Source organism: Anolis sagrei, chromosome X, assembly GCF_037176765.1.
Source record: "Anolis sagrei isolate rAnoSag1 chromosome X, rAnoSag1.mat, whole genome shotgun sequence".
In the NCBI taxonomy this organism is placed as follows: domain Eukaryota; kingdom Metazoa; phylum Chordata; class Lepidosauria; order Squamata; family Dactyloidae; genus Anolis; species Anolis sagrei.
Window position 1 is genome coordinate 72,109,896 of NC_090034.1, and position 22,985 is coordinate 72,132,880.

General features: G+C 40.4%; 1 protein-coding gene across 3 annotated transcripts in view; it reads left to right on the forward strand.

Moving 5' to 3' along the window:
- Window positions 1-22,985, forward strand: part of SLC9A1 (solute carrier family 9 member A1) — a 185,105-nt gene that overhangs the window by 155,190 nt on the left and 6,930 nt on the right. The window contains exons 7-12 of one of the 3 annotated variants that reach the window (XM_060784526.2): window positions 2,396-2,466; window positions 5,502-5,675; window positions 5,766-5,880; window positions 7,052-7,153; window positions 7,305-7,377; window positions 13,783-13,824. In XM_060784526.2, coding sequence (XP_060640509.2) covers window positions 2,396-2,466; window positions 5,502-5,675; window positions 5,766-5,880; window positions 7,052-7,153; window positions 7,305-7,377; window positions 13,783-13,796 — 549 coding nt within the window. In that variant the 3' untranslated portion in view covers window positions 13,797-13,824. Of the gene's footprint in view, window positions 1-2,395; window positions 2,467-5,501; window positions 5,676-5,765; window positions 5,881-7,051; window positions 7,154-7,304; window positions 7,378-13,782; window positions 13,825-14,018; window positions 14,592-22,985 lie in introns of those variants that run through there. The other 2 variants (XM_060784527.2, XM_060784525.2) reach the window with 2 other exon arrangements.

Sequence of the window (22,985 nt, forward strand, 5' to 3'; positions counted from 1 at the left end):
TACATGGAAATGCCTATCAGGTGGGAAACACCAACATCTCGCTTCTAGATCACAGCTGAGTGTTACAAGGCAATCCCTTGTAGCCCAAGGATGATGGCTCTCCAAGTTTAGTGTCTTGGCGGTGGATACGTAGGTGGCTGTGGAAACCTATTCTTGATCCTCCTGTTCTTCGGCAGTGAGGACATCAGTTTCCAGATGTAAGACGGTCCCGGTCAGGGTTGGCTTGATGTGTCGTTCTCTTGGCACATTTCTCCCTTTCTTCCTCCATTTGTGCCTCTTCACATTCTGCAGCACTGCTGGTCACAGCTGATCTCCAGTTAGAACGCTCAAGGGCCATGGCTTCCCAGTTCTCGGTGTCTATGCCACAGTTTTTAAGGTTGGCTTTAAGCCCATCTTTAAATTTCTTTTCCTGTCCACCAACGTTATGTTTTCTGTTCTTGAGTTGGGAGTATAGTAACTGCTTTGGGAGATGGTGATCAGGCATTCAGACAACATGGCCAGTCCAGCGGAGTTGATGTCGTTGTAGCATCGCTTCAATTCTGGTGGTCTTTGCTTCTTCCAGCATGCTGACCTTTGTCCACCTGTCTTCCCAAGAGATTGCAGGATCTTTTGGAGGCAACACTGATAGAATTGTTCCAAGGAGTTCAGTGTGACATCTGTAGACAGTCCACGTTTTGCTGGTGTATAGCAGGGTTGGGAGGACAATCTATATAAATAAAAATGTAATGTTCATTTGTGCTACCATCAGAACTCAAAAACCACTGGGGGAATTGACACCAAATTTGGACACAAGACACCTAACAGTCCAATTTATGTTCTCCACTCAAAAAACCCCCCAAAGAAACAGCAGAAACCCCAAAAATCCACACAAGGGAAGAGCGGCCCTTATAGCATTGAGAGCCAAGAGCGTGCGCATGCATGGCCATACAAACAACTGGCACAGTGAGCGGCACCAAGCTTCCTCCCTCACGGCAGCCTACTCGGGAGCCTATCCCGCACACATGGCCACACACATACACACAACTTCGCCTTCCCCTTGCCCTTTGCTTTTTCTTTTAAAGGTGAGGCAAGCAAGCGCAAAAGAGGCATTTTGCCCTGACGGTTGTGTGTGAGAGAGGCGGGTAGGGAAGGAATCTCCCCGCAATCCTTGCAAGCCCTCCTCCTTCCTCCCAGCAGCTTCCTCTCCTTCTCATTCCTCCTTCTCCTGCCTCTTTCCTTCTCTTTCCTTCTCTCCCTGCCTTCTCTCTCTCTCCCTTTTCTTCTCTCTGCTGGGGGGGGGGGCACAGAGTCCGACCAATGAGGGGGGTCTGCCCCTGTCAGGGAGGGAGGACAGTTGGGAAGGTAGCATCCGATATCTATAGTCCCACCATTTGTTCACAAAACAAAACACACAATAGCATATCCACACTGTGTGTGTGCGTGTATAAAGCTAAAGGTTTCCCCCTGACATTAAATCCAGTCATGTCCAACTCTGGGACTCTGGTGCTCATCTCCATTTTTTAGCTGAAGAGCCGGCGTTGTCTATAGACACCTCCAAAGTCATGTGGCCACTGGCATGACTGCATGGAGCGCCCTTACCTTCCTGCCAGAGTGGTACCTAATGCTCTACTCACATTTGCATGTTTTTGAACTGCTATGTGAATTGAAAATCATTCTGTCTATCTATATTTTATAACTTGGCAACATAAACATGTTGGCAGAGCAACAGTGAGTGTGGAGTTGTGAAAAGATAGTGGAATTAATGCGCATGCAAGATCATCCCCACAATAACCCCTCAAGACATGCACTCCAGCAGAGCCACTTATTTCCTGCATGGCTGTGTGTATTTGAGGGGAAATATAGTAAAATTAATATCCATGTAGGTATTGTCCACAACTTCCTTTCAACATAGACATTACCATATTATCCACACCCATATGTGTATGCGTGTTTGTGTGTGTGCACGCACTACATCTCCCCCCAAAGAAAGAAGGAGACAAAGAGGGAGGGAAGGTTGGCCACAGCAACGCATGGTGGGTACAGCTAGTAGCTTTATAAACAAGTACCTTGGTCTCCCTACGGATGTCCCAATCCCCAAACACTCTCTGCTTCATTCGGAAGAATGCTGCACTTGCAGAGCTCAGGCGGTGTTGTGTTTCAGTGTCAATGCTGACTTTTGTGGAGAGGTGGCTGCCAATGTAGCAGAAATAGTCAACATTTTCTAACGTTACACCTTTAAGCTGTATTTCTGGCATTGCAGAGGGATTGACTGGTGACTGCTGGAAGAGCACTTTGGTTTTCTTGATGTTTAATGAGAGGCCGAGCTTCTTGTAGGCTTCTGCAAAGGTGTTTAGAATGGCTTCTAGGTCTTCTTCTGAATGCGTCTAGTAAATGTACATTTCTTCTATTTAAATAGTTCTTGGATCACCTTCTAACTGGGATTGAAGATATATGTGGCCACTATGGTCACCATCACTGGAAAGACAAGTAAGAATATGTCTCCTTTCCTTGCTGTCCTTTTCCTAGTCTCGGTCAGCAGACAAAGATGTTTTTTTTTATTCAGCTAAACCTTTACAGTCTTTTAACAAAAGAGTTGTATTGATTTCAAATTGAACTATATTTTAGAAATCATTTTTATAATGTGTGTATTTTTAACATGGTTAATAGTTCAATTCGGTCTGAATATTGACTTTTTGTATATTTTTTATTCTTCTCTTTTATTTATTTAGTTACAGTATTTATATTCTGCCCTTCTCACCCCGAAGAGGACTCAGGGTGGGTCACAATGCACACATACACTGCAAACATTCAATGCTGTTTTTAAATATACAGACAGACAGGCAGACAGACTGAGGTATTTTTGGCATTTCAACTTCGACGCTTGGAGGTTATGCTTGATTCTGGCCACGGAGGGTGCTGTTGCTTCATCCACCATGTCATTTTTGATCATATTTCCTCCTTGCTCACCAGCATTTTTATGGTGTCGTGAAATACCTTCACGCTTTAAGGGGTCCTTAATTTCTTTACTCACAGCTCAGCTGTTTTCGAACTGCTTAGGTGGACAGTAAGCTAGGCTTAACTGTTAGGTGCTCAATCTGACTCGGGCTTCAAACGTGCCACTTTCTGGTCAGCAATGATCTTTTGTAGCTGGTGATTAACCAGCTATGTTACAGCCTGGCCCTCTTTTTAATGTGTAACATTCAACTCCAGTTTTGGGAAAAAGCAGAATATAAATAAAGATGGTGATAATGATTATATTATCATTACCCTTCATTTTAGCTGGGATTAGTGGTGTAGGACCCCTGCAAAAGTGCAAAATCCATGAATAGAAATAGGTTTTTTAAAATGAGTGCAGTTTTCTAAGAATTTCTAGGTATTTCCAACATGATTCTATGGTCAACTTCCACTAGAAGGTGACCATAGAGTCATACTAGCAATTCCTAAAGAAAATACTTGGTTGGGTCTAGTTTTTTCTCCCCCCCCCCCCCCCATTATCTTTATTTGTTATACTTTGTGTTTCTTTTTCTTTCTTTTTTCTTTTTTTTCTTTATTATTCATGTACACTTAAAAACTTAATAAACATTATATATATAGAGGGGGGGGGGGAGAATATAAATAAAGATGATGATAATGATTATAATGAGTCAACCCTTCATCTTAGCTGGGATTAGTAGTGTAGGACCCCTGCAAAAGTGAAAAATCCATGCATAGAAATACATTTATTTTTTGGAAGCTTTTAAGCAGAGGCTGGATGGCCATCTGTCAGGGGTGATTTGAATGCAATATTCCTGCTTCTTGGCAGGGGGTTGGACTGGATGGCCCATGAGGTCTCTTCCAACTCTTAGATTCTATGATTCTATGATTCTAATTAGTGCAATTTTCTAAGAATGTCTAGGTATCTCCAGCATGATTCTATGGTCAATTTCCACTAGAAGGTGACCATAGAGTCATACTAGCAATTCCTAAAGAAAATATTTGGTTGGGTCAAGTTTCTTTTTTTCTCATTATCTCTGTTATTTGTTATATTTTGTGTTTCCTTTTCTTTTTTTCTTTAGTATTCATGTACACTTAAAAACTTAATAAACATTATATATAGAGAGAGAGAGAGAAAGAGAGAGAGAGAGAGAGAATATAAATAAAGAATATGATAATGATTATAATGAATCAACCCTTCATCTTAGCTGGGATTTGTAGTGTAGGACCCCTGCAAAAGTGAAAAATCCATGCATAGAAATAGGTTTTTTTTTAATTAGTGCAATTTTCTAAGAATTTCTAGGTATCTCCAGCATGATTCTATGGTCAACTTCCACTAGAAGGTGACCATAGAGTCATACTAGCAATTCCTAAAGAAAATATTTGGTTGGGTCAAGTTTTTTCTTTTTTTATTATTATCTTTGTTATTTGTTATATTTTGTATTTCTTTTTCTTTTTTTCCTTTATTATTCATGTACACTTAATAACTTAATAAACATTATATATACGAGGGGTATTTTTTAAGTAAGGTCCGTTTGAACATAAGTACACAACGAAAGTTTATTTCAAAAAAGGTACATTTATTTTCAGAAAGTACATACTTCACTCTATTTTTCGACATAGTTGCCAAGTTTGTTCAAACACTTATCATACCTCTGAACCAATTTTAAAATACCCTCTTCTTAAAAACTTGCCGTCTGCTCCGATAACCAAGAGTTCACTGTAATCAAAGAAGGGCGACCGGAGCGGTCCTCATCATGGACGTTGTCACGGCCATCTTTGAATTGTCGCACCCACTTACGCACTTTGCTTTCACTCATAACAGTATCACCGTACACTTCACAAATCTGTCGATGAATTTCTGCAGCAGGCAGGTTCCTTGCTGACAAAAACCGTATCACTGATCGAACCGCACATGCGGAGGGTAAGTTGATAGTCTTAAACATTTTTAAAGCACAGAACAGAACTGTACAGGTTAGCTACAGAGTGGAAACTGAGCACAGTTGTTCCCGAGGCATGCCTGTACACGACGCACACGCTCGTTGCGGTATGTGCGCGAACTACTAGTGTCTACAACAAAACGGACCTTACTTAAAAAATACCCCTCGTATATAGAGGGGGGGCAATATCCTCAAACTGCACAGGGACATCTGTAGAAGTAGTACAGTAGAGTCTCGCTTATCCAAGAATGTTGGGTAAGCGAAAATGTTGGATAATAAGGAGGGATTAAGGAAAAGACTATTAAACATCAAATTACGTTATGATTTTACAAATTAAGCACCAAAACATCATGTTTTACAACAAATCGACACAAAAAGCAGTTCAATACACTGTAACGTTATGTAGTAATTATTGTATTTACGAATTCAGCACCAAAACATCACAATATATTGAAACAGCTGTGGATCTGGGTGAGTGGCACACTGTGTTGGATAATACAGAATGTTGGATGAGCGAAGGTTGGATAAGTGAGACTCTACTGTACTAAGAACCATGATAATATTAATGCCAAATTTTTGCTCCCCCACCATCATCTTCCTTTTACAAAGGTTGAACCGCTTCAATAAGAAGTACGTGAAGAAGTGCCTCATTGCCGGGGAAAGATCAAAAGAGCCCCAACTAATTGCCTTTTATCACAAGATGGAGATGAAACAAGCCATAGAGTTGGTGGAAAGTGGGGGAATGGGCAAGATTCCCTCTGCCGTCTCCACAGTCTCCATGCAGTGAGTACCAAGAATATAGAAGATGGGTATTCTGGCTCTTCTTAAACTTATTGTCTAATGTGACCTGCTGCTGTTCTCTGAATCTTGCAGGAATATCAGCCCCAAAACCTTGCCTGTGGAGCGCATCTTGCCAGCTCTCTCGAAGGACAAGGAGGAAGAGATCAGGAAGATCCTGCGCACCAATTTGCAGAAAACTAGGCAGAGGGTAAGGCAAGGAGCTCATTACTCCTATGGTATTTATATAGACTAGCCATCCCCTGCCACGTGTTGCTGTGGCCCAGTCTGTGTATATGTGTTCGTGTGTGTGTATATATGCATACATGTGTATGTATATATTTGTGTATATGTATATATGTGGGTTTGTGCATGCATTGTAATGTATTTTTTATTTTTTGTGGTTTTTAAGCCTCTTTCACTGTGTTTTTCAGTGTTTTTATGAGTGGTGGTCACTCGTTGGCCTGATAGGTGTATTGTGTCCAAATTTGGTGTCAATTTGTCCAGTGGTTTTTGAGTTCTGTTAATCCCACAAACGAACATTACATTTTTATTTATATAGATATTATACTATACAATATTTATATAGATATAGTATACTATACAGTTATTAGTAATATTACATGTGATATATAATATATGATTCTATTTATTATTATTAGTATTACATTATTATGATCAATATATATACATACAATATATTATATTGTTACCATAGTAAAATATTAGTATTAAATATTATTATATTGTACTATACCACTATACTGGAATATTATTAGTAATATTACATGTAATATGGAGCCCCCGGTAGCGCAGTGGGTTAAAGGGCTGAGCTGCTGAGCTTGTTGATCGAAAGGTCGCAGGTTCGATTCCGGGGAGTGGCGTGAGCTTCCGCTGTCAGCCCTAGCTTCTGCCAACCTAGCAGTTCGAAAACATGCAAATGTGAGTAGATCAATAGGTACCGCTCCGGCGGGAAGGTAACGGCGCTCCATGCAGTCATGCCAGCCACATGACCTTGGAGGTGTCTACGGACAACGCTGGCTCTTCGGCTTAGAAATGGAGATGAGCACCACACCCCAGAGTCAGACATGACTGGACTTAATGTCAGGGGACTACCTTTACCTTTACCTACATGTAATATAATATAATATAACACTACATATAATATATATAATAAGAATTTGAATCTCCCAACATCTGGAGGGTTTGAACATTGCATCTATTATACCTGCCTCCTTTTTCCAAGTCATTGTTGCTGCTTTTCCAGATGTTATTTGCATTTCACTCCCTTGAGATCGGCCTTAAATGGCAGGTGAGTTTTTGTGCATATGTATGTGTTTGCGCTTGCCATGCACGTCTAATCTATTTGTGTTTCGTTCTAGTTACGGTCATATAACCGGCACACCTTAGTGGCGGATCCTTATGAGGAAGCCTGGAACCAGATGTTGCTGAGGAGGCAAAAGGCGCGGCAGCTGGAACAGAAGGTGGGCGACGAGAAGTCTCGGACTTAGATCAAAAAGAATGCGGATAGCTTTGGGGAATGTAGTCCGAATTTGGGAAACCGCAGAGCAAACAGCTGCATTGCATGGATGTTGAAGAGCCTTTTGTAAATGCCGGACTTGTTTCTGATTCCAGATCAACAACTATCTGACGGTACCAGCACACAAAATAGACTCGCCGACCATGTCCAGGGCTCGCATTGGCTCAGGTGAGAAGAAGGACTATTATTAGAAATTATTTCCATCACAGATCATTTGGGAACCAGTGCTTTCATGTGGGAATGGGTTTGTTCTGGAGCTGGGCTGTTTTCGGACACCATCCAACTCCGCATGGGCTATACCAGGCATGGGCCAACTTTGGCCCTCCTGGTGTATTGGATTTTAACTCCCAGAATTCCTAACAGCCTTAGGCCCCTTCCTTTCCCCGCTTGGCCGCTTTTTTTTTTTTTTAAATCTTTATTGAGAATTTTCCATAAAAACAATTAAGAGCAATTAAGAAAAGATAGAAAAAGTAGGAGAAAGAGAGATATAAACGAATATATATATTTATATATATACTAGCTGTACCCGCCACGCGTTGCTGTGGCCAACCTTCCCTCCCTCTTTCTCTCCTTCCTTTCCTCTTTTTCTTTCCCTTCCTATTTATCTTCTTCTTTCTTCCATCTCTACCTGTTTCTTTCCTCCCTTTGTTTGCCCTTTGGTTACATCAGTGTTTCTCAACCTGGGGGTCGGGACCTCTGTGGGGGTCACGAGGGGGTGTCAAAGGGGTCACCAAAGACCATCAGAAAACATAGTATTTTCTGTTGGTCATGGGGGTTCTGTGAGGAAAGTTTGGTCCAATTCTATCAGTGGGGTTCAGAATGCTATTTCATTGTGGGTAAACTATAAATCCCAACAACTACAACTCCCAAATGGCAAGGTCTATTTTCTCCAAACTCTACCAGTGCTCACATTTGAGCATATTGAGTATTTGTGCCAAGTTTGATCCAGATCCATCATTGCTCGAGTCCACAGTGTTCTCTGGATGTAGGTGAACTACAACTTGAAAAACTCAAGGTCAATGTCCACCAGACCTTCCCAGTATTTTCTCTTGGTCATGGGAATTGTGTGCCAAGTTTGATTCAGTTCCATCACTGGTAGAGTTCAGAATGCTCTTTGATTCTAGGTGAAGTATAAATCCCAGCACCTACAACTCCCAAATGACAGTATCAATCCCCCCAACTCCACCAGTATTCAAATTTGGGCATATTGTGTATTGGTGCCAAATTTGGTCCAGTGAATGAAAATACACCTTGCATATCAGATATTTACATTACGATTCATAACAATAGCAAAATTATAGTTGCGAAGTAGCAACAAAAGTAATTTTATGGTTGGAGGTCACCACAACATGAGGAACTGTATTAAGGGGCTTATACTCGAGTCAAGGTTATTTATTATTTTACTCTGTTATTAGTATTATTTTTATTTCATGTATTATTTTACTCTATTATTATTACATTTACAGTATGTTACTCGATTATTATTATTATTTTACACTATTTATGATGATTATTATATTTATTATTTTACTTTATTAGTATTGCATTTATCATTTTACTCTATTATTACATTTAATATTTTACTCTATTATTACTGTTATTATTACATTTCCATTATTTTACTTTATTATTATTATTATTATTATTATTACGTTTATTATTTTACTCTATTATTGTTGGAAGGATACGTAAGTACATTTACATTGAAGAAGGTTAGAATAATGATTTAATCAGAGTTGGGCAGTCTTATCTCAAATTAGTTTTATTTAAATATTCAAAAACATTTCACCTCCTGATACCTCAATTAATGTAATTTTATTGGTATCTATTTTTATTTTGAAATTTACCAGTAGTGGCTGCGTTTCCCACCCTCGGCTTATACTTGAGTCAATAGGTTTTCCCAGTTTTTGTCGTAAAGTTAGGAGCCTCGGCTTATAGTTGGGTCGGCTTATACTTGAGTATATACGGTAATTTATCTTTGTTTGTATCTATTTTTTGTTCATGTATCCCCAGTAGAAAGTTTTCCGGTCTTAATGGAATTTTTATATGTAAAATTTCTTGAATATTTTTCTGATTTTTTCCCAATAATTTTTGGTTTTATTGCACGTCCACCACATATGGAAGTATGAACCCACTATTTCCTTGTATTTCCAACATTTTTTGTTTGCTTTTTTGTAATACTTTCCAATTTTTTGTGGTGTCAGATGCCATCTATATGCCATCTTTAAGCAACTGAGGGGGGAAAGGAAGGGGCCTGAGGCTATTAGGAATTGTGGGAGTTGAAGTCCAAAACACCTGGAGGGCCAAGGTTTGCCCATGCCTGGCCTATACCATGCTGCTGCAGCTTTTCACAATTTATTTATTCATTTATTTACAGTACTTATATTCCTCCTTTCTCACCCCTGGGGGGACTCAAAGCGATTTGGCAATAGAGTGATGTTTCTGGGGCTGAACAATAGATTTTCCCAGCTGAAACATGTTGCATGCCAAAGGTTCAGAAATTTGAGATACAGAAGACTTCACAAGTTACATTGAACCCTTTCATGCAGACTGCAAGATTCTTAACCTAAACTCAGCAGTGTAGACCACACTGAGAAGGTGTGTTCTTGAAGGCTTTCATGGCCAGAATTGCTTGGTTGCGGTGATTTTTCTGGGCTGTCTCACCATGTTCCAGAAGCATTCTCTCCTGACTTTTTGCCCACATCTAAAGAAGGCATCCTCAGAGGTTGTGAGGTCTGTTGGAAACTAGGAAAATGGGGTTTTTATATATATATATATATATATATATATATATATATATATATATATATATGTTGTTCATTCGTTCAGTTGTCTCCAACTCTTCGTGACCTCATGGACCAGCCCACACCAGAGCTCCCTGTCAGCCGTCACCACCCCCAGCTCCTTCAAGGTCAGTCCAGTCACTTCAAGGATGCCATCCATCCATCTTGCCCTTGGTCGGCCCCTCTTCCTTTTGCCTTCCACTTTCCCCAGCATAATTGTCTTCTCTAGGCTTTGCTGTGGCCAAAGTACTTCAACTCTCTAGTATCCTTCCCTCCAATGAGCAGTCAGGCTTTATTTCCTGGAGGATGGACTGGTTGGATCTTCTCGCAGTCCAAGGCACTCTCAGAACTTTCCTCCAACACCACAGCTCAAAAGCATCTATCTTCCTTCGCTCAGCCTTCCTTCCATATATATATGGAATAATGTCCATGGTGGGAGAAGGAACGCTTATCTGCTTGAGGCAAGTGTGAATGTTGCAATTGGCCATCTTGATTAGCATTGAATAGATTTGCAGCTTCAAAGCTTGGCTGCTTACTGCCTGGGGGGGATTTGTTGGGAGGTGTTAGCAGGCCCTGAATGTTTCATGTCTGCAATTCCCCTGAAACCATGAAAACGAACAAAATCGGGCTACCAGTATTTAAAAACTCTAAAATCAGTAAATAAAGAGTAACACTAAAAAAACAGGGGAATTCCAGACAGGAAACTATCAAGGCCAGCTTATTTATTTATTTACTTTTTTACGACATTTATATGCTGCCCTTCTCACCCCGAAGGGGACTCAGAGCGGCTTACAAGATATATATATACATACAATATATTATGTTATTAGCATAGTGCAATATCAGTATTAAATATTACTATATTGTAATATTTGTGATTTTAGTATTTTTAGTTTTATTTTGCACATGTGGCCCGTTCATTGTTATGTTATTTTATTTTACTGTGTATGATTTTGCTTTATCGTTTTTGTACTCATATGTTGTATGTATTTTACTGTGTTGTTATTGTGTTTTGGTTTTACTTGATTGTAATGTGTTGTTGGGCTTGGCCTCATGTAAGCCTCCCCGTGTCCCCATTGGGGAGATGGTGGCGGGGTATTAAATAAAGATTATTATTATTATTATTATTATTATTATTATTATTATTATTTGTGTCAGGAGCGACTTGAGAAACTGCAAGTCACTTCTGGTATATTATTATCATTATTATTGTACTATACCATTATATTGTAATATTATTAGTAATATTACACGCAATATAAATATATAATTATAATATCATATCATTATTAGTATTATATTGCATTACATTATAATATTATAAATATTTTATGTATATACAATATATTATATTACATTAATTACCTCTCAACAAGGGATTCCCCCAGGCAGTAACAAGCCACACCTAAAAACTGTCAGGCTGTCAAATGCTAATCAAGCTGGCCAATTGGAACATTCACACCTACCTCCAACAGACAAGAGTTATTTCTCATCCTGGACGTTCCACAGATATATAAACTCAATGTTCCTAGTTTCCAATAGACCTCACAACCTCTGAGGATGCCCACCATAGATGCAGGCGAAATGTCAAGAGAGAATGCTTCTGGAACATGGCAATATAGCCTGAAAAACCTACAACAACCCAGTGATTCCGGCCATGAAAGCGTTCAACAATCCAATCAACCTAGTTTGTGGCAGCCACAAAAACAAAGTTTCTGGAATAGAACAACAGTGTTCAAAGTACAATTAAACAGGAAATAATATTTTCAAACCAGGAACATATTTTTTTTCCACATTTTGTTACACAGTGTTATATACTTTTTTAAAAATTCAGCAGCAATTTGAAATGGGTTAGAAAAGTATTGGTAGTGTTTATGATGTAAAAGAGGAGAGAGCATAGTGTGGCCTGCAAGATGCTCCTGGCTTCTATTTTTGTGGCCTTCCACCAGTCCTCCAATGGGCCCCTGGTGGTGCAGCAGGTTAAACCGCTGAGCTGCTGAAGTTGCTGACCAAAAGATTGATGGTTCAAATCCGAGAAGTGGGGTGAGCTCCCACTGTTAGGCCCAGCTTCTGCCAACCTAGCAGTTTGAAAACATACAAATATGTGTAGATCAATAGGTACCGCTTATGCGAGAAGGTAACGGCGCTCTATGCAGTCATGCTGGCCACATAACCTAAGAGGTGTGTACAGACAACGCCGGCTCTTCAGCTTAGAGATAGAGATGAGCACCAACATCCAGAGTCGGACACGACTAGACTTAATGTCAGGGGATAACTTTAAATTTACTACCAGTCCTCCAAAGACTCCCAACTACCATTTTATTAAAAATTGACGTGATTTTACACCTATTTTTACCTCCAAAAGATACGAAAAGCCCCTGTAGCACGTAAAAACACAGAAAATACTCTTACCCTCACAAGCACACCTATCCTGTTCCCAAATAATTCCAATTTCTCATTGTAGCACCTTTCAAAATAGTGACAGAAAGGGATACAAATGTCACTTCCTACCACCATGTTGAGGGGGACTGCAGAAGGAAATAGAGATATTTGGGCTTTCTGTGGGTGTGAGTGTGGCTTGTGAATTATCCGGAGAGATGGGCCACCACAATGTTCAGAACCCATGCTGCAATAAATTGTAAGTGGATGGAAGGAGTGGCAAAATATTGTGCCATAGCAGAGGAAAGAATCTTGGGAAAGGAAAGAAACCAAACCTAATAATAATAATAATAATAATAATAATAATAATAATAATAATAATAATACAATACACTTTATTTATATTCTGCCCTATCTCTCCGAGGGGACTCAGGGTGGATTACAGTACACATATATGGTGGGTGTGGTGGGGGGTTTAAAGTTGATGGAAGGAGTACCAAAATATTGTGTCATAGCAGAGGAAAGCATCTTGGGAAAGAAAAGAAACCAAGCCCAATAATAATAATAATAATAATAATAATAATAATAATAATAATAATAATACTACGCTTTATTTATATTCTGCCCTATCTCTCCGAGGGGACTCAGGCTGTATTACAGTACACATATATGTTGGGTGGGGTGGGGGGTTTAAAGGGGTAAATAATTGATATATATAGCAAAGGGAAAAACAATTGGAACCTGTATCCTAGCCATAAAAATTGTAAACGGTTTTGGATATTATCTTTTAGATGGCTAAGGTTCGTATTGTATTGTTTTGTTCTCTGTATGAAGAAATTAATTTAGAAAAAACATATATGGCAAACAATCAATACCATTATACAATTAACAAAGACAGACAGTACATAGACAGAGGTAAAGGCTTCCCATCTTTTTCCATCTCCGGCATCTGGAGGCTGTGCTCGACTCCGACCACAAGGGGGGGTGTGCTGTCACTCTATCTTCCATGCCGAGGAGCTTTGTTGAACTTAGATGCTTTCCCAATTGAATCAGTAGCATGTCTGCATGGGCGCCTTTTATTACTGCCGAAGCGGTACCTATTTATCTACTCACATTGCTGTTTTCGAACTGCTACGTGAGCAGAAGCTGGGCTGATGGTTGGGAGCTCACCCCAACCCGGGCTTGAACTGTCGGCAAGATTTTCTGCATCTGGCAGTGTAACCCGCTGTGCTAAAGCCTGGCTCAAATGTCTCCAACCAGTTGGATCTGGTTGACTCATTTTTAACCTGCAGTATCATATTGTAGATCCTGAGAGTGAACACAAACACAGACACAAGGGATATAGTATACCTAGTCGAGCTCTGCAACGGATGGGTTCTCCTGCTAGCTCTCTCTTCTTTCTTTTAACCAGACCCTTGCCTCTAAATAGGACTGCTGCTCCTCTCCTTAGCAGGTAATGCAATCTAACCCAGCCATCCCTGCTGTGGTCCGTACAAGCTTACCCACCCACTCTTTCCTTCAACCAAGAATGAATCCTAGCTGCATCCCAACGTAGCTTCTCTACCTATTTAGTTTCCTATTCCTTCTCTCCCCTCGATCACCCTTCATTCCGAACACAGTGTGAGATCCTGTGTCCCTTTGTATTAGTCTAGCGCTGTAACCTCCCAGATGGTGTGCTGAATGAGCTGACCGGCTTGCTACTGAGAGTTTCTTGTGGGCAAGAAACATGAATACACTTAAGGGCTCCTACGTTGCTCGCCCAGGGAAGTCATGCCCAGCCATTGATATCCAGGCGTAGCTTGTAAAAGGACTTCCGAGAACATCCTCTGCCCACCAGTGAGCCCCGCCTCTTCATTGGCAACTTGCATGCTGGATGCTACCCTGGTTGACATGCAGTCTGCAAAAACAAAACATGAAAATTATACCCTACACAGTATATATCCATATGCTGATGTATATTGCGGTAGGTATCTGAAAATGCTGCATTCGCCGAACCCGAAGAGGAGAGCCCTTTATCTCTGTGCTGTCAGGCGCTGGGCCTGTGAAAGAGTTTGTAGACAGGACTTGTTTTCGAATGCCCAACGGGACGCCGGGGTGCCTCGGCTGAGAGGCCTTTCGGATTTCCCCACACAAAGTTTTTTTAAAGACTTAGAAAGTTCAACAAAGTTTTTATTGTTGCTTAAATCTTCAATAAATCAAACAAATACTTCAAGGCTTTGAATCAACTGGTGGCTTGCTTAAATCTTGTCCACAAGGGACAGGCAACCTTCTTCATAAACTGTTTTTTCCTTCTACAAAAGAAATCCTTGACCCCTCCCTGGGCAATCTGGCTTAAGCTCTGCTGGCATGGGCCCCTACACCCGGTTCAAATTGCTTTATGGCTGCCGCGAGTGGTCCTTACCAAACAGAGTCCTTTAGTAGATTTTCAAGAGGAAAGAAGGCTTTCAATTCCCAGTGAAGGCTGGCTGTAAAACAGCGGAGCTGTATTTCTCCAGCAAAGAGCTGGCTGGAGAGTTGTGGAACTAAATTCCCCAACAAAGGCTATGCTGTAGTTCTCTGTAGAGCTGTGGGACTGAATTCCCCCCAGCAAAGCTGTAAAAGACGAAGCTTTCTACAGGTGGAACTGATTCACGTCCTGTACGAAAGGCTTCTCTGTGTGACCTGAACTAGAGGTCCCCTTTTCCCCTCCTTAACCCAGAAAAAGGGGCGGAACTAAAGACCATAATGATAATTGATGGGTCATTGGCCCTATGATTGCAAACCAAGGGAAGCCACCTTATTGCAAAATGCATGGAACTTTGGAATACATGCAAACACTCAATAGAAAGGAAAAGAAGTTGGAGCTCCTGGTACAGCCATACCAGCACAACCTCCAAAAGGTAATGAGCCCCCAAAGCTCTACCAAACCTGACCTGTACATAGTCATACAACTGCCATACACCCTGCCCAGCATAGACAATGGTGAGGCATGGGAGCTGCAGTCCAAAAACACCAGAAGAATTATAGTCACATATTCCCAATGAATGTTTTTTCCTTGCTTGGGAACATGAACCACAATGTTTCGGGAATTGGGATCTTTAGGATGCAAGAATCTCTTCAAAGTGATGCCAGCTGTGATTCAGATGGGCACGTGCTCAGCGTGCAAGATATCATCTGGTTGTGAACTATCTGGATACATTTTGAGAAGTCTCTTTATGCATTCATACCAAAATACACAAAGTAATAATAACAGCACTTTAATAACAACTAAGTAATAATAATAACAACAAAGTAATAATAACAACAACACTCAGACTACACAGAAAGGAAGAGACCATGAAAATGAACAAAATTTTGACTACCAGTATAAAAAACTCTAAAATTACAACAGCAAAACAGCAGAAAGGAAACAACCAGGCACATCTTAACACCTCTCAACAAAAGATTTTCCCAGGCTCAGCCAGGCCTTCAAATGCTAATGAAGGTGGTCAGTTGAAACATTCACACCCAGCTCCAGCAGAGAAGAGCTCTTTGCCCCACCCCAGCCATTCCACAGATATATAAACCCACTATCCTAATTCCAACAGACCTCACTACCTCTGAAGATGCTTGCCATAGATGCAGGCGAAACGTCAGGAGAAATGCCTCTAGAACATGGCCATAGAGCCCGAAAAACCCCACAAGAACCTAATAACAACACTTTATTTATATCCCGCCCTATCGCCCAAGGGACTCAGGGCGGATTACAGTACACACACACGGCAAACATTCAATGCCGTTTGGACAGACAGGACAGAAACAGCCAGACAGAAGGTACGTTGTGTCAACGTCCAGCTTTTTTCGGCACCTTTTGAGATTGTGTTCATATCCAGCTGCAGGTGGGTGTTGTCGCTCCATCCTCTATGACGAAGAGCCATCAGGACTTCCTCCTTCCTTTTTGTTTTGATCTTTTTCTTTTACGGTGTCATAAAATACCTCCCTCCCTTTTTAGTGGTACCTAATTTCTCTATTTACACCTCTAAGCTGTTTTCAAACTGCTTAGGTAAACAGTGAGCTAGGCTGGCAGTCGGTTGCTCACGCTGACCTGGGGTTCAAACTGGCAACCTTTTGGTTGGTAGATCTTATTGCTGGTGATTTCCCTGCTGTGCCAAAGCTCGGCCCGGCAGACTCAAGGAAGGTGTTCGTTAAATTCACAATCCATTGCTCTGGCCATGGATGTTCCTGAGTTCATTTGCGCATAGCTAAGTGTCCTTCATCAGACTGTGGTGACTGCAGTGATCAAACTGTTTCTAATACAAAGCCACCTTCCCCAAAAGAGGCATTGTTTTTGAAAAGAAAATAAATTAGTCAAGAAAAACAAAATTGTTTTCCATTGAAAAGTTTGTTTGTATGCAGTACAACCTCCATATTCACAAGGATTATGTTCTAAGACACACACCTTTCTTGTGGCATAGATAGCAAACCCTATATTTTAACAATACTTGAGTCAAAAGCATATCCTAGAATACACTGGGGGACCTAGAGAGGCCCACTTTTGGTGGGAATATTTTTTTGGGCTTAGTTAAGTGAAACAGAGAATATTGAGGCCATGGATAAGGAGATTGCACTATACCTATCTGTAAAGCTTTCTGTATGACGGTAAAACATTACTGGGCAAGTTGGCATGAAATACTGTATATACTCGAGTATAAGGCGATCTGAATATAAACTAAGGCACCCAATTTTTCCACAAAAAACTAGGAAAACGTATTGACTCGAGTATGAGCCAAGGGTAGGAAATTTAGCAGCTACTGGTAAATTTCAAAATAAAAATAGATACCAATAAAATTACATTAATTGAGGCATTCGTAGGTTAAATGGTTTTGAATATTTACATAAAACTGTAATTTAAGATTAAGACTGTTCAACTCTGATTAAACCATTATTCTAACCTTCTTCAATGTAAATGTGCTTACGTAGCCTTCCAATAATAATAAAAAGAGTAAAATAATAAATGTAATGATAATAATAATAATAATAATAATAATAATAATAATAATAATGAGTGTCAGCTGCATTAAGATCACTCTGACCAAAAGGTCATGTGTTCAAAGCCAGCCCAGGTTGGAGTGGGTTTCCGACCAATTGTGTAGCCAGTTGTCGACCTTTGCAACCCGAAAGACAGTTGCATCTGTCAAGTAGGAAAATAAGGTACCACCTTAAAGTGTGGGGAGGCTAAATTAACTGATTTATGAGGCCATAAAGAAGACTCCAGCAAAGCATTCCAGCAGGGAAGCATGCGGAGAATGCGGAAGTGCTTCATCAGCGTCGCAGATGGACGATGAAAGCGACAGCTCCCCTGGCGGCCAGAAAAAGTTAAATAGCCTCTGTCTATGTATATGTTGTATGTCAAAATTGGCATTGAATGTTTGCCATATATGTGTACACTGTAATCCACCCTGAGTCCCCTGCGGGGTAGGAAGGGCGGAATATAAAAGCTGTAAATAAATAATAATAATTAAATAAAACAAGAGTCCTTCTTGTGGGGAGAAGGGCAGGATATAAATATATGAAATAAATAAATAAAATAATAAACTTAATAAAAATAATAACAGCAAAGTAAAATAATAAATAACTTTGACCCAAACTGAAAAACTTGGCTTATACTCAAGTATATACAGTATCTGCCTGTTGCTTCTCTGAATAATAATAATAATAATAATAATAATAATATAAAACTTTATTTATACCCTGCCACCATCTCCCCAAGGAACCCGGGGCGGCTTACATGAAGCCAAGCCCAACAAATACATCAATAAAACAACAAAGCAATTAAGCAACTAAAACACAATACAATATAATAAATAACCTATAAGCAATAACACACAAAAATGAGAAACACTGCGGGCAGAGCCAGATGTAATTGATTAAAAAAAATTTTAAACACTAGCTTGAACAGAAATAAAGTATGTCTAAACGGGGATTTTAGAGGATAATGTGGGGACATCACTCCATCGGATAGGTAAAGTGCTTCACTTGAGCTGCTGAATGGAAGGAAGCATGTCCAGTTAAATTCATGCAGAAATGTGGGGAAAATAGGGTAGTCCGCCCCTTCCTGTCTCCAAATCTACCCCTTTCCAAGATCTACTTCTCATTTTCTTATAGAGAATCTGAACAATTCCAATGTCATCTTGGTTCAGTGTTTCATGGAATGGAACAAAATAGTTCAGTTGTTCGTTTGGTTTCTCCACAAGACAGAAGAGTGTTTCCTTTCTATGAGAGTTTTCATTTGCCTGATTAAATGAACAAATATTGAAACTTACAGCAATATCCATTCAAGAAAATAATAATAATAATAATAATAATAATAATAATCTTTATTTATATTCCACTCTATCTCCCTGAGGGAACTTAGGGCAGATTGCAGTACACATATATGGCAAACATTCAATGCTCTTATGCAATTGACAAAGATGGATGCGGGGAATGCCGTGGATGTAGCGTACCTGGATTTCAGTACGGCCTTTGACAAGGTCCCCCATGACCTTCTTACAAACAAACTAGTCCAATGTGGGCTAGGCAAAACTACAGTGAGGTGGATCAGTAATTGGTTAAATGGACGAACCCAGAGGGTGCTCACTAATGCTTCCTCTTCATCTTGGAAAGAAGTGACGAATGGAGTGCCGCAGAGCTCCGTCCTGGGCCCGGTCCTGTTCAACATCTTTATTAATGACTTAGAGGAAGGGCTAGAAGGCAGGATCATCAAGTTTGCAGACGACACCAAATTGGGAGGGAGAGGACAGGAGCAGAATTTAAAACGATCTTGACAGATTAGAGAGATGGGCCAAAACTAACAAAATGAAGTTCAACAGTGACAAATGCAAGATACTCCACTTAGGCAGGAAAAACGAAATGCAAAGATACAGAATGGGGGACAATGCCTGGCTCGAGAGCAGTACGTGTGAAAAAGATCTTGGAGTCCTCGTGGACAACATGAGCCAACAATGTGATGTGGCGGCAAAAAAAGCCAATGGGATTTTGGCCTGCATCAATAGGAGCATAGTGTCTAGATCAAGGGAAGTCATGCTACCCCTCTATTCCGCTTGGTTAGACCACACCTGGAATATTGTGTCCAATTCTGGGCACCACAATTCAAGAGAGATATTGACAAGCTGGAATGTGTCCAGAGGAGGGTGACTAAAATGATCAAGGGTCTGGAGAACAAGCCCTATGAGAAGCGGCTTAAGGAGCTGGGCATGTTTAGCCTGAAGAAGAGAAGGCTGAGAGGAGATATGATAGCCATGTATAAATATGCGAGAGGAAGCCACAGGGAGGAGGGCACAAGCTTGTTTTCTGCTTCCCTGGAGACTATGACACGAAACAATGGCTTCAAACTACAAGAGAGGAGATTCCATCTGAACATGAGGAAGAACTTCCTGACTGTGAGAGCCGTTCAGCAGTGGAACTCTCTGCCCCGGAGTGTGGTGGAGGCTCCTTCTTTGGAAGCTTTTAAACAGAGGCTGGATGGCCATCTGTCAGGGGTGCTTTGAATGCAATATTCCTGCTTCTTGGCAGGGGGTTGGACTGGATGGCCCATGAGGTCTCTTCCAACTCTTTGATTCTATGATTCTAAGACAGACGGTACATAAACAGAGGGAAAGGCTTTCCCATCTTTTTCCATCTCCGGCATCGGGAGGCTGTGCTTGACTCTGACCACAAGGGGGTGCTGTTGCTCCATTTTCCATGCCGTCGTTGGACTCTCCCAATTGAATCGCCGGCATATCGACATGGGCGCCTTTTTCATTACCTCCCCGCCAAGGTGGTACCTATTTATCTACTCACATTACAGTTTTTGAACTTCTAGGTGAGCAAAAGCTGGGCCGACGATTGGGAACTCACCTCAACTCAGGCTTCAACTTTCAATCGTTTAATCAGCAAGATTTTCTGCAGCTGGTGTTTTCAGAACCCAGTTTTGAAACTCTGCTTAACACTGAAATCCAATAAAAATGCATAAGATACATTTATTTCATATTTACTCATATGATATATCTCTTGACCATGAGTCAAATTTGACGGGTCTCACCATTACCTTCACGTTATTCATAAATTCAAATGCTCCCCAGGTTCTGGTGGAGGGAAATGGAGAAAAACCCATATCCTCTGAAGATCCGACAAAATCAAACTTTTTGTTATCATTAGAAATTCGAGTAGCACAATTTAAATCAATTTTAATGCTGATTTTAAATATCTTTATTTTTTTCCCATCATGTCAACTTTTTAAAATATGATGAATGGTACATTTCACATCATATTAGTTTAACGCAAGCCAACAAATATTTTTCATCAAATATGATTTTAGGTCATTCTTCTAAAGTTTTTATTTTTGCACTGAATTTAAATCTCTGTTAATTTTTTTCTCTATCACGTGTAGTTTTTGCAATGAGGCTAATTGAATAATTGATGCATTTACTCACTGATATCAATAGAATCTAATTAACCACAAGGAAACAACTATTTCTCATCAGATATGATTTTAGGTCATTCTTATAGATTTCTTTTTCATTGAATTCAGATCTGTATTCATTTTTTTTCTCTGTCACGTATAGTTTTTGCAATGAGGCTAATCTAATAATTAATACATTTGCACACTGATATCAATCAGATCAGCGTTTCTCAGCCTGCGAATCAAGACGTTTGGGGGGGTCGCAAGGGGGTGTCAGAGGGCTCGCCAAAGACCATCAGAAAACACAATATTTTCTGTTGGTCATGGGGGTTCTTCGTAGGAAGTTTGGCCCAATTCTGTCGTTGGTGGGGTTCAGAATGCTCTTTGATCGTAGGTGAACTATAAATCCCAGCAACTACATCTCCCAAATGTCAAGATCTATTTTCCCCAAACTCCATCACTGTTCACATTTTGGCATATTGAGTATTTGTGCCAAGTTTGGTCCAGATCCATTATTGCTTGAGTCCACAGTGCTCTCTGGGTATAGGTGAACTACAAATCCAAAACTCAAGCTCAGTGCCCACCAAACCGTTCCAGTATTTTCTCTTGGTCATTGGAGTTCTGTATGCCAAGATTGGTTCAGTTTCATCGTTGGTGGAGTTCAGAATGCTCTTTTATTGTAGGTGAACTATAAACCCCAGCAACTACAACTCCCAAATGACAAAATAAATCCCTCCCCCCAACCCCACCAGTATTCAAATTTGGGCATATCGTAGGTATTTGTGCCAAATTTGGTCAAGTGAATACATCCTCCATATCAGATATTTACAATACAATTCTTAACAGTCGCAAAATAATACTTATGAAGTAGCAACAAAAATAATGTTATGGTTGGGGGTCAGCACAACATGAGGAACCGTATTAAGGGGTTGCGGCATTAGGAAGGCTGAGAAACACCATATTAGTGTAACACAAGCCAACAATTATGTTTCATCAAATATAACTTTAGGTCGTTCTTATTGAGTTTTTTTTGCACTGAATTCAAATCTGTGTTTATTTTTTCTCTATCACGTGTAGTTTTTGCAATGAGGCTAATCACATAATTAATGCATTTACGCACTAATATGAATAGAATCGAATTAACCACAAGTCAACAAGTCTTTTTAATCAGATATAATTTTAGGTCATTCTTATAGAGTTTTTTGCACAGAATTCTGATCTCTGTTTATTTTTTTCTCTATCGTGTATAGTTTTTGCGACAAGGCCAATCGAATAATACATTTACGCACTGATATCAGATTCTATTGATACCATTGTGTAAATGCATTAATTCAATTAGCCTCTGGAGGCCCTTACCAGCAACCACATAACCACAGCAACCATCATCTAATCCACTGTTCTGGGGTGCAACCATCATCTAATCCACTGTTCTGGGGTGCAACCATCATCTAATCCACTGTTCTGGGGTGCAACCATCATCTAATCCACTGTTCTGGGGTGCAACCATCATCTAATCCACTGTTCCAGAGATGCATTCCCAGCGGAATTCTGCTGCTCCCTGCTCCACCGGTCAGAAATGAGGTCAAAGATACCCTAACGGCCTTACCGGAAGTCCCAGAACTAGACGCTCTGTGCTGGAGTTCTGTTGATTTGGCCTACAGACCTCTGGCACAAAGTGTCTACACTACGCTACAGCAAATGTTTCATCCTGCTACAGCAAATGTTTCATCCTGCTACAGCAAATGTTTCATCCTGCTACAGCAAATGTTTCATCCTGCTACAGCAAATGTTTCATCCTGCTACAGCAAATGTTTCATCCTGCTACAGCAAATGTTTCATCCTGCTACAGCAAATGTTTCATTCTGCTACAGCAAATGTTTCATCCTGCTACAGCAAATGTTTCATCCTACTACAGCAAATGTTTCATCCTGCTACAGCAAATGTTTCATCCTGCTACAGCAAATGTTTCATCCTGCTACAGCAAATGTTTCATCCTCAGTTCCTGCACCTCGCGGTGCAGGAGCCGATGATGAAACGTGCTTCTCGGCATGCGGCCCCATACTTCTCTGTATGCGGCCACGTGTCATCAAAAATGGCTACGCGTGTCAGTGCTGACACGCATGTCATAGGTTCACCATCACGGACCTAAAATGATATCTGATGAAAAATATTGGTTGGCTTGTGTTATTACTCTCAACAGTCAAATGTCAACT